The 18,736-nt window shown below is 30.9% G+C and overlaps 1 protein-coding gene across 1 annotated transcript in view; it reads left to right on the top strand.

Annotated features, from left to right (window-relative positions):
- LOC145303415 (lysM and putative peptidoglycan-binding domain-containing protein 3-like) overlaps positions 1–17,538 on the top strand; it is a 62,731-nt gene extending 45,193 nt beyond the window's left edge. The window contains exon 2 of the mRNA XM_080144742.1: positions 16,513–17,538. Within this exon, the coding sequence (XP_080000868.1) occupies positions 16,513–17,133 (621 nt within the window). The 3' untranslated portion in view covers positions 17,134–17,538. The remainder of the gene's footprint in view (positions 1–16,512) is intronic.
- Positions 17,539–18,736: the final 1,198 nt, after the last annotated feature.

Below are 18,736 nucleotides of genomic sequence, written 5' to 3'. Positions count from 1 at the left end.
AACCTTTTCATGAACCATATTTCGCATTGTCCATTCTTCACCTTCTTGACATTAGTTCAAAGGCCTGTTGTAATTTCCAATTTCTCCCAGTTGATTTTAAAATAATCATTTGTATTTTTATTTTATTTTATTGCATCGTGGTTTGAGTTGAGACCACATAGTTTGTGTTTCTAATTAAAGCTGTCCATTATCTGCATCATATTATTACATGTTATTTAGTTCCCATATTGGTCAATATAGGTTATTTTAAATGTGGATAAATAATCAAGTGTTAACTATTCTTTACTTCCTGAAATGGATTGTTAACTATGTTGCACTGTTAACTAACAATTTCTGGGATTAACTTTGACACACTGCTATCAAAACTCGCTACTCCAATGTCCTAATCCAAAATTGACACCAGTTTGAAAAATGAAGCTTTTTACTTAAACCGAAAGCATCTCCTCATTTGTATATCAGGTGACAAGATAGCAAGTATATGAAGAGAAGCAGTAGTATTTTTTTTCTTTTCTTTATTCTTTTTGTTTGCCACCGGACATTACAGGCCACACAAAATCAGGTTTGTACCAATTTTTAAGGCATTTAATCATATTAAGGATATTGATTTTATCAAAATGTTCGCGCTTGACCCACTTTTTGGTTTGATAACTGTGCCAATTTTTATGTGCAATTAAATGAGTGGGCCCCTGACGTCCCAGTGTTATTTAATTCTGCACAAACGTTTATGATCAAAAAGTTTTTAATGTAATCTTAAGAAATTACTTTATTTCTATTTAATTCAAAATTATGTGTTGAGGATCATTATTTCAAATTTTAGTATTGTAATCCAATTTTTAAAACAAGTTATTAAAATTTGGTTGAAATTTGAAACATTGATTATCAATAACCTAGCAAAAATCTGGCGAGGAAAACTGAAACGAAGTCAGAAAAATATGTAAACATTTTTTTTATATATAATGTTTAGTTACAAACATTATATTGGATTTTTTCGGCTAACTTTTCCTTGAATTCCAACTACTCCATTGTTCATCTGATAAATACTAAAAGTTATCACCTAATTTTAGTGGGAATTCCTAATGCAATTCCATTTAAAACTTTTCATTAACAACATTTGTCATTGTCCATTGTTCAACTTAATGACATTAGATAAAAGGAATGTTGTGATTTTCAATTTCTTTTGATTACATTTGAAATAATTGTCTGTGTTTATTTTTATTTGAAATTTTAATCAGATTTTTAAAACAGAGCATGGCAAGTTTTTATTAAAATAATAGCAGAGTTACCCAGCGTTGCCCAGGATAAAAGCGTAACATGTCTATATAAATATAATGTATGAGAGTTCTTGGAGTAGTGGATGTAAAACAGTTAAGGGAAATGCTGGATGACTTTTGTCAGTCTTTAGATTAAGAGAGGAAATGGCAGTCACAACTATTTTTTATTTCTGGTCTGGTCTATCAAACCCTACAGAACAACTCCAACAAATTGCTTGTCGTGCCCTACAGAGCAACTCCAACAAATTGCTTGTCATGCCCTACAGAGCAACTCCAACAAATTGCTTGTCGTGCCCTACAGAGCAACTCTAACAAATTGCTTGTCGTGCCCTACAGAGCAACTCCAACAAATTGCTTGTCGTGCCCTACAGAGCAACTCCAACAAATTGCTTGTCGTGCCCTACAGAGCAACTCCAACAAATTGCTTGTCGTGCCCTACAGAGCAACTCCAACAAATTGCTTGTCGTGCCCTACAGAGCAACTCCAACAAATTGCTTGTCGTGCCCTACAGAGCAACTCCAACAAATTGCTTGTCGTGCCCTACAGAGCAACTCCAACAAATTAATTACCTGTCCTCACAAGTACCATTCCAATGGTTAATATTGTGAACCCAAACTGAAGCGTCACTCACCCTAGGTTGGTTGAACTGGTTACCTTCTGAAGTTTTATATGAATATCAATATCACAGTCAATCACCAGTCATGTGTATTGTGAGGAGCAGAATATAATTATTAATGATGTTTTTTAAGTTTTCTTTTACTTTTTTTGATAACACAAATAAAATTTACTTTTGACTTTGTGTTATAGATTTTAAAGAACCTGTAGACATTGTATAAAAATACCTAGCAACAATTCATCCTAATCTTACATCAGACATGCCATTTGAAGCGGGCCATCTATGATAGATTGTGCCTGATGATCGCCTCCTACTGAACTTTTTGTGGCAGATTTTGCACAGGTATTGAAATGAACATATTCAGCATTAATAACCCATAAACCATTTGATAAGCAGTAAAAACATACAAACAAAACACTTGGTGTCGTCATCATTGTCATATTCTATTGAACAACCATTTTACATGTTGGCATTTAATGGATGGGGAGGGGGGCATATGTTGGATGGTGTCATTATCCATATTTAAATGGAAACAGCTGGGTATGGCATTCATTTCCACAATTGTCTAGTTTGAAATTCCAAGACACTGAAATTAATAATAGATCCCCTTGTAATATTTAGCTACAACTTTGTACTGTATAAGGCAAAGAGAAAAGGGGAATTACATCATAAATCGTCCCTACCTCTCTGCCCAGGTGGTTACGAATATATCAGAGGGCATTTAGTAATATATCCATTAAAATCTCAATAAATTTGTACGATAATAGTAGAACAATATTATAATTTTTTTTTAATGAAATAGTAAATTTGTATCTTAGGATTTTAATTGGGAAATAATTTTTTTTTAGGTGATTACATAAAAAAAATATATATAAATATTTAGAAAAAAGTAATTAAGTAAAAATAAACACTATTTTAAATCAGAGAGTTCACTTTCCTCTGTGTGTATATACACACACATACACAGAAAAGATGATTCCCCCCTCCCCCAAAATGTTAGAATTTAAGGAAGACTTTTTTATAAGTCGAAAACTTGTTTATTGTTTAAGATAAATAAATTATTTTGAAAACAAAACAAAAAAAAAACATAAAAACATTATTTGGCTTTCTAATTTCTATAATATAATTCAAATATGAAACAATGTTTTCAAGTACCAATACTTTACTTATATATATATATATACATAATTTACTTATATATATATATATATATATACATAATTTACTTATATATATATATATATATATATATATATATATATACATAATTTATTTATATATATATATATATACATAATTTACTTATATATATATATATATATATATATACACATAATTTATTTATATATATATATATATACATAATTTACTTATATATATATATATATATATATATATACATAATTTACTTATATATATATATATATATACATAATTTACGTATATATATACATAATTTACATATATATATACATAATTTACGTGTATATATATATATATACATAATTTACGTGTATATATATATATATACATAATTTACGTATATATGTATATATATATACATAATTTACGTGTATATATATATATATATATACATAATTTACGTATATATGTATATATATATACATAATTTACGTATATATGTATATATATATATATACATAATTTACTCATATATATATATATATATATATATATATATATATACATAATTTACTCATATATATATATATATATATATACATAATTTACGTATATATATATACATAATTTACGTATATATATATACATAATTTACTTATATATATATATATACATAATTTATATATATATATATATACATAATTTATATATATATATATATATACATAATTTATATATATATATATATATACATAATTTATATATATATATACATAATTTATATATATATATACATAATTTATATATATATATATATATATACATAATTTATATATATATATATATATATATATATATATATATACATAATTTATATATATATATATATATATATACATAATTTATATATATATATATATATATATATATACATAATTTATATATATATATATATATATATACATAATATATATATATATATATATATATATACATAATTTATATATATATATATATATATATACATAATTTATATATATATATATATATATATATATACATAATTTATATATATATATATATATATATACATAATTTATATATATATATATATATACATAATTTATATATATATATATATATATATATATATATATATATATATACATAATTTACTCATATATATATATATATATATATATATATATATATATATATATATATATATATATATACATAATTTACTCATATATATATATATACATAATTTACTCATATATATATATATACATAATTTACTTATATATATATATATATATATATATATATATATATATATATATACATAATTTACTCATATATATATATATACATAATTTACTCATATATATATATATACATAATTTACTTATATATATATATATATATATATATATATATATATATATATACATATATATATATATATATATATATATATATATATATATATATATATATATATATATATATACATAATTTACTTATATATATACATAAAAATGTTTTCTTTCCAACAAATAAATGTGTTTAACTCTTACTAAAGTGCTTCTCAACATATTTTATTAAACCTATGTACTTATACACACTAGTGTCTGTAGGTAATTAATAATTATTATAGTAAATAATTATATATATATATATATATATATATATATATATATACTACCAAGACTTGGGGCCACAAAAACTAAATCCAAACTGTGAACTAGTGTTAAGTTTACCCGCCCCCCAAAAAAAAAAAATTCTCTTTTTTTTTTTTTACAAAGAATCAAAAAATATAATTTAAGAGACCTTCAGAGCATTATTGAAAGTTCCATATAGAATTAAGGATACCTCCAGAGCACTAATAAAACTAAGTTTTTTCCCCTCTTTCTTTGTAGAGAAATAACTATAGTTAATTAATAAATTAAATCGGGAGTTATTGTCTATCAATTTAAAAAAAATACTGACTCAATTCCTGGGCTGTATTAGAACATGATAACATTAAAAATCATGTTTAATAATAGAAATGTCCATTTAACCTCCAAAGTATTAATCTTTGTTTTCTAACTTTTAGATATTTTTCCTGGATTAAGCTGATTAAAAAAAAAATATCAACTTTGTATGGGTTTGTTGTGAGTACATTTTGCTTACTCTTAGAGTAAAATAGCACTGATGCCTCCCTCAATGTAGATACCCGCTAATGTTATTATAATTAATCAGAATTGGGAATCTGAAAAGTTGGAACTTTTGGGGTATAGGAATCAGAAAAAATAATGCCTATTTTATTTTCCGATCCTAAAACTTATTCCTTTAATTGTTTATATTTTGTTTTTATTGTTTAAAATTTAATTTTCCATTAAATATGATAAATATTGATTTTAAACTGGCAGTAAAATTAATACCTATAGATCATTCCAAAAGTGTACAGTTTTTACATTTGCAAAAATGTGTGCATGAAATACATGGGTTTTTACGGTAATCTGAAAAGAAAATAATTTTTAAAAAATACAACGTTACAACTACATATTAAGACATTCTAAAAGAATCGGAACCAAGAATTGTATCAGAATCAAAGAATTTAAAATAGAATCGATAATGGTATTGGAATCCAAAAAAATATGGGAATCATCCCATCACTAATACCTGCGACTAACTTGATAGACAGTAAAACCTCACGCTTTCACTGTAGAGGTCCCCATTGCTGAAAAGCTTCCTACTCTGAAAGTGCCTTCTCTCGAACTGCTAGAATTTGAAATTCCTTCCCTGCATCCTGCTTCCATAACTGTACTAACATGTATAAATTTAAATGTAATGTGGACAAACATCTTGCTGCTCAACTCCCTACTTAGTGTCCCTGTAGGCATGCCCCTAATTCGCAGTCGTCCCTTGTGTTTTGGTGGCAATTTGCCTTGTTTGAGGTGAATACGAGTAAAAAAAAAAAAAAAATCTTTCCAGTCTTGAAATAAAAATAACCTCCAAATGTATTTTTCTATCACTCGCTCTATGACCTACATAACCCGATCGAGTTTTTTCAGTTGAGGATATTTATGCGTAAACTTTTCAACAGTGCTCAATACGTAGGTAGAACTATGTAGTAAGTGTGACCTTTGGACGTGTGCCTTACACGCCCTGGACCCCTGATTGCGGCCCAGTTATGATCTGCACCCTGGTCGGTACAGTTATGATATGTCGACTGGGCAACCAGGTCTGCCAACCGTTAGTACGTCGCGTCACCCAGTGAGTTCTTCGTTAAGGCGTTGGGGATTCTTCTCGGATGCTCGGTCCTCCAGGCCTGTTCTCCGTGGATCGTCTAGTTATCCTGGGTGTTCGTTGACGGATACGGTGTCACAAATGGCAGATAAAGAATGTACATATATAAGGATCAACGCACATCAGCAACAAAACTCCGGAGGTTAGTTAATATAATATATATTTCGGAAATTCATAAAAAAAGTATTTACAGCATACACATAGAGTTGACAATTAATTCAAGCAAGCAGTTAGTTCTACAACTGAGCTTCTGTTGTTGAAATACCTGGTCGGTATCACGGACTTTGCGTAATTCTCGTTAAATAATCGACTCGTTATAAGCGTTGAGTTAACAGGCAACAAGCGAGGGGGAGAGAGAGAGAGAGGTGATTCTGCCGAGACTTATCTCTCTTCTTCTGTTCTTCTGTTCTCTCTTACTCTTTTCCTGTTCTGACTTAATCTTTGATTTTTCACTTCTTTTATAATACAATTATGGAATGATGACGACACCCATGTTCGTCATCGACCAATCAAATTGCTTGATTATAATTCGACGGGGCCTTTCCTCATTGGTTGATTATACTTCGACAGGGCCCTTTTTCATTGGTCCATTTCCAAAATTGGATTGACTCCTCCCTTAATTAACGCCCAACTTACACGTTGTATTAATTAACTCCTCCCTGGCTTACTAATGGAATTTTTTCCATATCCAGGAAAATTATTTTTCCTTTGACTTAAAGCAAATCACACGATTTTATTTGTTTTAAAATTATCTATTGATCTCACTTTTCGCTTTGATAATTCAAAGGAATTTTAGTTTATGTTTGAATTAAGTTCTGGTTGTCGGCCATTTTATTATATCAGACATTTTGTTTACGTCAAAAGACCAAGAATGCATTTGTCGCTTTGAACTTATCGGACAACACATTTTCCCATCCGAGCAAAAATATTTCATAAATTCCCTTTTTTCATTCGACCTGATTCACCAAATGACAATTCTCGATACGTTATTTTATTGTTTTGAAATTTCGGACAATTCATTTTTTTTCCTCTTCTTTGTTCTAAACACAATGCCGAGTCACTGCGTGTGTTTCTCTTAGATCAAAAACAACCCGACTTTTCAACTTGTCAAATTCCCAGGTCAACTTTAGCTCCTAGTTTTGCCAATTGCGGGTGTGAAATCCCCACCCCTCCGGCTCCTGTACACTATGATTTCGGCCATTGGAGATCAAACGCCTGTGTATTTTGGCTAAAATATTTTATGCATTCTTTTTCGCTACAAAGGCACTCACTCTTGCCGCCGCCATTTCAACAACAGACTTAGCTCAGAATTTATTCACAAATAAAAATTAATAATAATTTTTATAACTTCAACCCGATCATCGTCCGGGAACAAAAAATTACTTTCAACCAAAAGAAACGTCACATCAACCCTACAGGTCTGATGTGGCCTCTCTTTAGTGTTACAGTAAGTTATAAAATATATATGGCAATTAAGCTTATGCCTGATGAATCCTAGCATGGATGAAATGTGGAATATTCTGTGTAGCTTAATTGCCATATATATTTTATAACTTATATATATATATAAAACATCTACTATTATATAAAATAAAAGGAACTTTGTGTGTGTTCATTCCCTGTGGACTTTGAAACGGCTGGACTGATTTTTATGAAATTTCACACAAATCTACATTATGTGTCCGGCAGTGTTTTTAGATAGGTTTTTTATCAGAATGTCTTCGATAAGTTTCGATAATCCAAAAAATCCGATGAAAGAAGGAACAGGCGGTTTTGACCAAAGTTAACACCTTACACAGCCTAACATCACAAGTACATTTGAGAAGTTTTATCGCCACACAAGCAGTAAGGCCAGACATATAAAATTAAAAGTAGGTTCTTTGATTTGACAGGGGCGTGTTCAAAATAAATGTTTCTGTTTAAAGCACAATTTCACAATGATACTTGACTTTTTCATTCTAAACTTAAATTAAAGCCATTATCATTGCGCAAGCAATAAGGCCAGGCATATGAATTCAACAACACTGTTTATAGGTTTCTCACAGCTGGCCATTCTTGAATCTAACACTTTGTTGTTCATGTTTATTGATGAGATTATGTTAATTATTTTATTTCCAGTGAAAATAATTCCAAACTCGTTCACCAATTCACATTGTATGTACAATGTAATATGGTACCTTGAGATTTTACCCTCTTTTGCGTTTTCAGATCAATTCATGATAATGTGCTTAAATTAATTCTAGGTTCTTTTGATTTTAAAAATCATTTTGATTGTTTCCTGTTAGTTTCAGAACTCTGCTTTGAAAAGAGTCCGTTTTGTTTGATTCAAATTGTGTAGAAGTATCCAATTAAAAAATTTTTTTTAACTGGGTAAACATGTGTCATTATTTGAATAAAAAAACAACACACTTTTCTTTATTCAGAACGTTTTTTTACATTGAAAGGCAATATATCTATATATACATAAATGTAAATTTGGTTCGTTAAAAGTGAATAAAACCATATTTCTACGTTACCAATTTATTTGAAATTTTCAGACAACCCATCTTTAGAGTCGAGGGATGTTTTTATGTCATTAAAATAAATTTACCTCGCGAATTATTAAAATATTAAATAAAATATAAATATTTTTCGAAGTCGTTTCTGCGAGACTTGCCCGGTTTCATTTCTGGTAACTTCTGTTTCAACTACTCTCGAATTACCAGATAAGTAAAAAAAAAAAAAAAAAAAAAAAACTTACTCATGCAGAGAGTGATCCGTGCTGAAATAATAACGTTATTTAAAAAGCCATTCTTAACATGGGGAAGGGAGGGTGTTTTGTACCTATTCTGTACTTTAACCTTACAATTGAATAAAAACATATCATAAAACTTTAATTAAACGTGGAAATACGATTTTAAAAAAATAGTGCGGATCACTCTCTGCATTAGCACACACAAAAAAAAAAATAATAATAACCCATATTTTAAAAATTTTAATTCATTTATGTACTTACCAATTTTTTAATTTTAAATTCCTTTAATTTTAAGGTTTTTCACTCATGAAACATTACGTTTTAATTGTTTAGTTTCTTTTCACGGCATTGTTTACATAAAAAAGTTTGTTTTAATTTTTTCTAAACTGTTTCATTTTTACGACATGCCTCAACGTATTATAAACACCCTAACCTCCCCCCCCATGTTAAAAAAAAAAACGCCCTTCCATAAACCTCGAAAGCCGTTCTTAATATGGGGAGGTTGGGGGTGTTCATTCCGAAAGCCGTTTTAACATGGGGAAGTTAGGGTGTTTATAATATGCTGGGGCGAGTCGTAAAATTAACGAAGTTGCTATCTATTATTTATTGCAAAAATTGCTTGAAATTTATTGATTTGACAAAAAAAAATTACATTTTGGTACTCTTTGGGCGTTGAGTTCCATGGCGACCAGCAGAAAAAAATAATAGTCGCTCCCTTAGTCCCCCACCCCACCCCACACATAACATATTTTATTTACTGACGTTGCCGTAACTAAACGATTATTTGTCACATTTACAAACATTTATTTATTTATTTTGAAAAAAGTTTTACTTTTTATGAATATTAAAAGAAAAATGGGTACTCATGCAGAGAGTGATCCATGCTGAAATAATAACGTTATTATTTAAAAAGCCATTCTTAACATGGGGGAGGGGAGGGTGTTTTGTACCTATTCTGTACTTTAACCTTGCAATTGAATAAAAAAAAATATCATAAAACTTTAATTAAACGTGGAAATACGATTTAAAAAATAGCGCAGATCACTCTCTGCATTAGCACCGAAAATGTTACTAAACATTTATTAATAGTTTCTCACTTTTACAAACATTTGATTTTAAATTTCTTTTTAAATTTCTTTTTAAATGACGACTTTTATCGACTTTTTTTTTTTTAAAATACCCCCTCCCCCAATGGTGTTTATTCCGAAATCCGTTGTTAACATGGAGAGGTTGAGGGTGTTTATTCTGAAAGCCGTTCTTAACATTTGTGGAGGTGGACCTAATGTAAAAACATAAATAAATAAATAAATTTAAAAAAAAAAACTAAATCATTTACTGATAACTTCTCACTTTTACAAATATTTTTTAATTTACATGCGCAGATGAACAAATTGTTGAATAGTGCGAAAACAAAACGTTTTTGTAATAAACTTTGGGATAATTTTTTGGGTAAATATTTACATTTAGGTCCACCTCCACAATTTTCTTTTTTAAATGACGACTTTTATTGATAAATAAATTTACTTCTCCGCAACTTTTATTGATAAATAAATCTACTTCACTGCCACGGGCACTGAACGCCTCCTTTTTTTTTTTTTAATAGTATTTTCGGGTGGATATGCTGACAACAAATATCAGTTAAATTTTGCAAATACCTCCCCCTCCAAAAGTGGTGTTTATTCCGGAAGCTGTTCTTAAGATGAGGAGGGGGGGGTGATTATAAGGTGGACCTAATCTAAAAAAAAAAAAAAACAAGTTTTTTATGCGCACATAAGCAACTATTTTTTTTATTAACTTTTTTTTTTACTTTTTTATTTAAAAATTAGTAAATTTCAATGAATAGAATAATAAATCATTTATCATTAATATGTGTTTTTGGTTTTGTGTTGAATGAAACTTTTTTTTTCATTACAACAATAATGAACCAATTTTAATCTTCCGGCATGCGTTTAAGAGTTACGAAATTATCAATAAATCGTTTAGTTACTAAGCCAACGTCAGTAAATAAAAACAATGTTACGTGCGCATGCATTAGCCTTGACTAGGGGGGGGACTAAGGGAGCGACCATTAGATAATTATGCTGGTCGCCATGGAACTCAACACCCAAGGAGTACCTAAAGTGGCACTTATGTTATCGTGCTATTTTTTAAAAATAGTATTTTCATGTTAAATTCAAATTTTACAATATGTTTTTCTTTTATTAATTTGTTACAGATAACCCGCTCGGTTTCTAATGTGAGGAAAATCTAGTCCCCCCCCCAAAAAAAGGGGTACTCTGGATAATAACAAAACATTAAAATTGCCTCAGTCTCGAAAGATTTCTTCTCTACTGAACGAGGAAACAAACGTTGAAGTGTAGTTCACCTTCTGTTTCTCTCCCCTTCTCTCTTCCTCTCTTAATATCTCTCTCTATCCATCTCTCCCTTTCCCTCTCTCAATCTATCTTTCTCTCTATATCATCCTCTCCATCTCTCTTTGAGCCCCTTTCTCTAACTCCCTCTATCTCTCTCCTTTCCTCTGTCTCATCCCTCTCTGTTTTTAACTCTCCCCCTCTCTCTGTTTATCTATCAATCCCTTTATCCATCTCCTTCTCTATTTTTCTCTCACTTTCTCTTTTCTATCTATATATCTTCCTCTCTATCCGTCCATCTCTAATCCCTCATCCTATTTTAGTCTCCTAAATTAATTACAGTGAATAAGGCATTGCCAAAACATGGTTAAATCCTATTTTAGTCACCTAATTTACTGACTGTGAGAATAGAAATTATTTGGAAATTACTGCTACCTTGAACAGCACCAGAAGTAACTGGTAAAACCTTTCTAATTAAATTGATTTTGACAGCCATTTGGTAACAAAATGACATAGCCTTAGCCCTTGCTGCATGAGGAATACCTGCGACCTTGCTGCCAAGTAGAAGAATTATTTATTCTACTTTAAAACATTAAATTTTTCAAAAATCTCATGTTCGACATCTCCAAAACATCCAATATGGGGAAAAATATTGCAGAAATGCAAACTTATTGTTTAGGATGAATGCACAATGGTACGCAAAAAATCACTTGAGGCTCTTGGTCGATCCTTGCAAGATTTGCATGGCAATGTCAGACCATTTGGGAATGCAGTAATATTGCTTGCAGGAGATTTCAGACAAATGTTACCTGTTATTCTTCAATCAACACCAGCAGATGAAATAAATGCTTGCCTCAAATACTCTACTTTTTTGTTCCATGTGAAGACATTAAACTTAACTCAAAATATGCATATCCAGTTGCAGACTGTTCGATCCGCACAAAAACTTTTGCATCACTTGTGGGAAATTGGGTACGAAAAGTGCCAGCTGATCAGAGTTAAGGGCAAAATTCTTTGACTTTTAACTTCTGTAATTTCTGTAATTTTATTTCATCAAAGGAATAGTTAGTTTAAAATGTTTTTGCAGATATTCAAATTATAAGAATTCCATTTGACTGAGTGAATGAGCTATTCTTGCAGGTCAATACAAAGATGCCCATAAACTTAACGCTATTATTCAATGTAAAATTCCAAGTGAGGTAGTCAAATACAAATCCATCGACACTGTTGTGAAAGCAGATAAAGTGGTTAATTATCCAACAGTTATATTTACCAGGGATGCCACCGCATGTATTGCAACTGAAATTTGGTGTACTAATTATCATGTTGTGAAATATAAACCAATCCAAGCTTTGCAATGGCACATAGCTTGCAGTAAAAAAAAAATAACAAACAATATCATAGAAATAACAATCTTAACAGGACCATTCACAGATGAATATATCTTCATTCCATGCATTCCTATGATTCCACCGGATACATCATTACACTTTAGGAAATTGCACTTTCCAATTTTATTGTCATTTGCAATAACCATCAACAAAGCACAGGGAACAATCTTTACAATTGTGGGCCTTACAGTTACACACTGACTGTTTTTTTCACATGGACAATTTATGTTACGTATTCAAGAGTCACCAAACCGGAAAATCTCTATATCAGCTTAGAAAATGGAACAACAAAAACTGTGTACCCATGCAAAATGGAAAATTAAACCTATAAGAAACATGCTTTTTCTCATTTTGGAACTTTTTCCATTGCGCCAATTTGAGCCACAGCAACGCGTGGCAGGGTACAGCTAGTATATATATATATATAGTAATGTGATTGATAATTTAAAAATCAAATTATAATTAAATTAAACATCCGTTTCATAAGAAGGAACAACAACAAAATCAATTAACGATCGTACAAATAATTGATTTTGTTGTTGTTCCTTCTTATGAAACGGATTTTTAATTTAATTATAATTTGATTTTTAAATTATCAATCACTAAATATTAAATTAGCTCTAGGATATTTACCTATCGAGCTTATTATATATCTAAATTACAACGAGCACTTTTTCTTTCCCTGTATTTTAATTAAACTAGTAATTTTACTATTACATTAAAATACACTTTGCTCTTTAGACTATTGTTCTAATCTCCTTTATATATATATATATATATATATATATATATATATATATATTGTGAGAATGCATGTGAGGACACTTTTCAATCTCAACGAATTTTAGATCTAGACCTGAAATTTGGCATATATGGTATTCAGACATTTGGAAAACTTTTTAATCGGTTTTCATCTGAAAAAAATGTTGCTAAGGGGTCAAAACTGAAAAACTGTTATTTAGGAGTCATCGGATTTTTATGTTTGTCAACTGTTTCATGAATGCATATGAGCGGCCGTAAAACATGACAGCTTTTGTCAAGAATAAGTAGTTTTGAAAACACTCCTAATAATGTGTCAAGCTGGTCTGATGCTTATCGTACTTGACTCACTGTCCTTAGCTCGAGTATTTTTCTGTTACTTATATGAAGTGAACTTTTCTTTCTTCATTTTTTTTTTTTTTTAATTACATTTAATACCTACGGTAGTTCTGTTTATGCTTATTTTATGACTGGGCAACGCCAGGTGGCCTGCTAGTACAACATATATACAACATAATCACATTGATACACCCGTTCCTGTTAGATCAGCCTGATTAGTACCAGATGAGTGACCATTTGGGAATACCAGGTGCAGTATGTAGGTGAATGTTGACACTTCTGATGGGGATATACAGACATTTGGGGACCGCTAGTGAATTTGATATTCCTATGAGACTTCCTCCTTTGGAAGAAGCTTGTTTAACCCACCTAAGGTGAGTGCTGCTTCAATACAGTAGATGTTCGTCTGAGTTCCGATTTCTGGTTTATCCCTATGAAACATTTACAGCAATTCAATTGCAATTCGGCATAGGTTAAACATTACATTGATAACTTTCGCTTTTTTTTTTTTTTTTATTACATTTTCACCCCAAACAACTTTCGCTTATATATATATTTTTTTTTTAATTGAAATCGCTCCAAACAAAGCATAAAGCCACTTGATGTAAGAAACAAAACAAAAATTATCCCAAGGTCAAAAACTAGTCAATAATAAGTGTGAGATGGATACATTTTGACCCGGAAAACAGCAATTCTTTCCTCTTTGCCATCATTTATGGAATGTGAGAACTTTTTTTTTTACAAGGGAGTCACCTTTTATAAAGATCTGGAGACTCAGTGACACAATACCTCAGTGATCATTTTTCATTTTTAGTGGGAATTGGACAAAATTGGACTATTAAGGGGATGGGATAGCAAGAACTTGTTCACATTGGAGTTGAAGACAACCATGTTGTAGTCAATTGGGAAGCAGGCCAATGGAACAGTTTCAGGAAAGAAATTTTGTTCATAGAATTTGCATTTAGTTTTAGGCACTGATAGAGAGTAGGGGAACTTAAAGACAAAATAAGGAAAGCGAAAGTTAAAGCTGCTGGAAGTAAATCAGATTCACTTTCTATTTTCTTACTCAGTTATTGATAAATTCCTATAAATGGAGAAATTGGTAACTTCGAATAAAGAAAATGTCAGATGCATATTTAGATGAGTGATTTTTATTTCAGTGCCGGATTTTTATTTCAATGTGGAATTAAAAAATAATGTATTGCTTTTTTACTTAACGGTTACAATCTTTTTGGACTTAAAATCCCGTGCAGCAATAACAATGATGCCATGTTAGCAGCTACATAGATCTCTGTTGACTGAGTTAAAAATTTTACCTCCAGTCAGCAACCCCAAATGTTAGATCGCTCGACCTTTTATAGTGTTGGCCATTTTCTTATGTAAATCATGTTCAGAACGAACATCATTAATTGAGAAGTAATGTGTAAAAAATGGACTTATTTGGATATCTTTGTGGGGTCGAGCTGATGAAATATTTTATTTGGTCTGCATATTCGCATTATAAATTCTGAGATTATGTTGACATGATTATATTAAATGTGTAATTATATCAATTTGTACTAAGACAGCAATGTAACACTGCTGGAGTATTCTTCAATCCCAGAATGCAACACATTTCTGCTCTTTGTTCTGACTGGAGTCCTACTTTCTTGACACGTCGCAAATTGCTTTGTGGATATTTTGTCTCTTTTTTTCTTTTTCCTTCTGGTAGCTGTAATAAAAGATTAGAAAGTTGACCATAGATTTATTTTCGTCAGCCTTGTAACTCTCATTTTTATTTTGTCATTTAGTTGTCAGATTCTATAAGCAATGTTTCTGACAAAGGGGGAAGAATTGCTGTTTTCTGAATCAGAATATATTCATCTAACACTTATTGTTGGCTAGATTTTGATCTTGTAGTACTTTTTTTTTAGACCCTTATATCAAGTGGCTTCATACCTTAAATTAAGTAATTATATTATATAATATTACATTATATTATATTACATACTTAATTGTAATGTCGAAAATAGTAATATATCCAAAAATTACGAAAAATTATTGAATAGAAAGTTATTTCTAGTTAAAAGTAATTTTTACGGAAAATTGGGTAAAATCGCATTTTTCTTAGACGTTATAAAGTAGGCAGTAGGAAACTACATGCAAGGGATATAACTCCAAAAGGAATATTTTATATTACTTGTGTCATAGCTGCAATATTTGCTTTCTATAGCGATAGACATTTTTTTTTACTAAAAACACAACAGTTGTTCTACACAATGAATTTTCGTAATTTTTGGATATATTACCATTTTCGACATGACAATTAAGTATGTAATATTAATTTACTTAAAACAAGCTATTTAAAAAAAAAATCGATTCGTCGACTATATCAAACACCAAAAAAAAAAAAAATTAATAATGAAAGAAATTTCAAAACAACAAGTAACATCTTAGGTTTAGTTCATTTTTTTTTTCCTCAGTAATTGTTAGCAATGTAATTCTGAATGAGTCGTAATTTCCAATCCCAATACTGTCTTGAATCTGTTTTCTTCCAATTTTTTAAGCAGTTTTATATTTTTTATCATTCAAATTGTGCCACAGATTTAATTGAATTTTTTTTTTTTCTTTCCAGATATCAGAACTGAAACGTGTAAACCATTTAATCCGAGACCAAGACCTATTTGGCTTGAAACACATAAAAGTTCCTGTAAAAAAATATGGGATCATATCAGAAACTTGTGAACAGAACAATTTGTCAGCAGATGCAACGCAGTCGGCATCATCGCAAAAAAACTGCACAGATCGACACAACGAATCTCGCTCAAAACACGGAGAAACATGGACAGACGTAGCTGAAGAAAATCAGCTCCATCTTATAGACACAGTTGATAGTGACTGCAACCTTTCCGACCCTGATACCCAACGGCGGGTTATACAGACGCTCAGCATCAGGGATATGATGCAGTCGCAAACAAAGGAAGCCGAGGAGTTTCTGCGTAACATGGACCGTGATTTGGAAATCCTCCGTGAATCTACTCGGACTAATCGCCATTCACTGGATGAAGTGATTTCGGTGCTGACTAATAAGTCGATTCAGCCCCTCAACAAAGGTTCGAGCAGGCTTCTGTGTGCTGGAGAAGGTGCCGATTGTGGACTCCGTTATAAGAATATTGTGCTCGTTGTGCTAAGCATAGCGGTTATTGTTCCGTTGTTATTGTTGTTATATTTTAAGTATATCATGCACATGGTTTGAGGGTTTCTCTTTGGTTGGTGTCCTCTCTTTCCCCACCATCTCTTTCATCTCTCTTGGTTGTCGGGTTTATCATTTGGTATGAATGTTGTTACTTTATATTCCCACCTAATTATCTAAGATAATAAACTCATTGCCCTCCCTCCTCAACAAATATGTTCACTGTAGTAATTGGTGCAACTGACACATATATGTTCTTTATTTGTTTCTACATAAGCAGTTATATGTTGCTCCACAATTAAGAGCATGTTTCGGTCAGCTAGTTACCAGTAACTAGAGACCTCTTCAGGCAACACAGCTTATACGAAAGCAAAGTTTGCAATCTTAACTTCTGGAAAACAATAACCTGAGATTATATATGTATCAGGTTGACAAGAAAGTTCTTGCAGTTTTTAACTTTTAAATTCAGATGAACATATTTAGGCTCAAACAAAAATTTATTGATCGAAATAAGTACCATCAGAATCGATACACTTTTGCCAATACGAAAGTACCATCAGAATCGATACACTTTTGCCAATACGAAAGTGCCATCAGAATCGATACACTTTTGCCAATACGAAAGTGCCATCAGAATCGATACACTTTTGCCAATACGAAAGTACCATCAGAATCGATACACTTTTGCCAATACGAAAGTGTATCGATGTCAGTAAAGTAAAATTCTTGCATTCTGGTGTTGATGAACTCACTGAAGGCGTTTTTAATATCGCTTAAGTTTTTTGAAGCATTTCTTATGCAGAAAGTTGTCAAGATGGTAGGTGAGAGGTCTGTAGAGTATGGCAGTTGAAGCAGTTTTGTAGCCCAATTTGTTCAACTTCTGCAGAATCAGTTTAGCAACATGCAGTCTGGTATTGTCATGAAGGAGAATTGGACCTTTTCTGTTGACTAATGTTGGCTGTTGTCAAAGTTTCTTCCATTTGTTGACAGTATTTATCCACCAATGGTTTCGCTTGCATTCAAAAATAGATGAGACCAGTCACAGACCACCAAACAGTAAGCATGGTCTTCTTTTGCTGCAGCTCTGACTTTGTGGAGCTTCGTTGGTGTCTAACCACTGAGCTGAGTGTCGCCAGTTGTCATAAAGAAGCCACTTTTCATCACAAGTCACAACCCAGTCGAAAAACAGGTCATGACACTTCATAACGGCGTTTCTTTTGGTTTTCGTTCAATTGGTGAGGCACCATTTATCAAATTATTTTGTCTTTTCAATCTCACTCAAGTGGTTAGAAATTGTCATATACGTTACCTCTAATTCAGAATAAGTTCTCAAACACTTTTACGTAGATTGGCTTCGACTAAGGCTCTTAATTGATCATTGTCAACATCCAATCACTGACGACTATGCTCATCATCTTTGAAACTCTTGTCGCCGCCACAAAATTTCATAAATCACCATTGTGCTTTGCGTTCATTAGTGGTTTCTGAGCCAAACACTTTGCTGTTTTAGCATCTTTTCAGCCTAGCTCGAATTGAAATAAGAAAATTGTATAAATTTGCATTTTTTTCCATTTTGTATTCAACGTTCTGAAAAGAAGACATAATTGTTTTTGTTTTAAAATGATTGTATTTTAAAACGATTTGATAGAGTGAAAAAAACATTCTT

Source organism: Euprymna scolopes, chromosome 19 (assembly GCF_053919585.1).
Source record: "Euprymna scolopes isolate OS-2025 chromosome 19, ASM5391958v1, whole genome shotgun sequence".
Taxonomy (NCBI): Eukaryota; Metazoa; Mollusca; class Cephalopoda; order Sepiida; family Sepiolidae; genus Euprymna; species Euprymna scolopes.
Note: the sequence above shows the minus strand (reverse complement) of the source record. Positions and strands in the feature narration are given on the sequence as shown.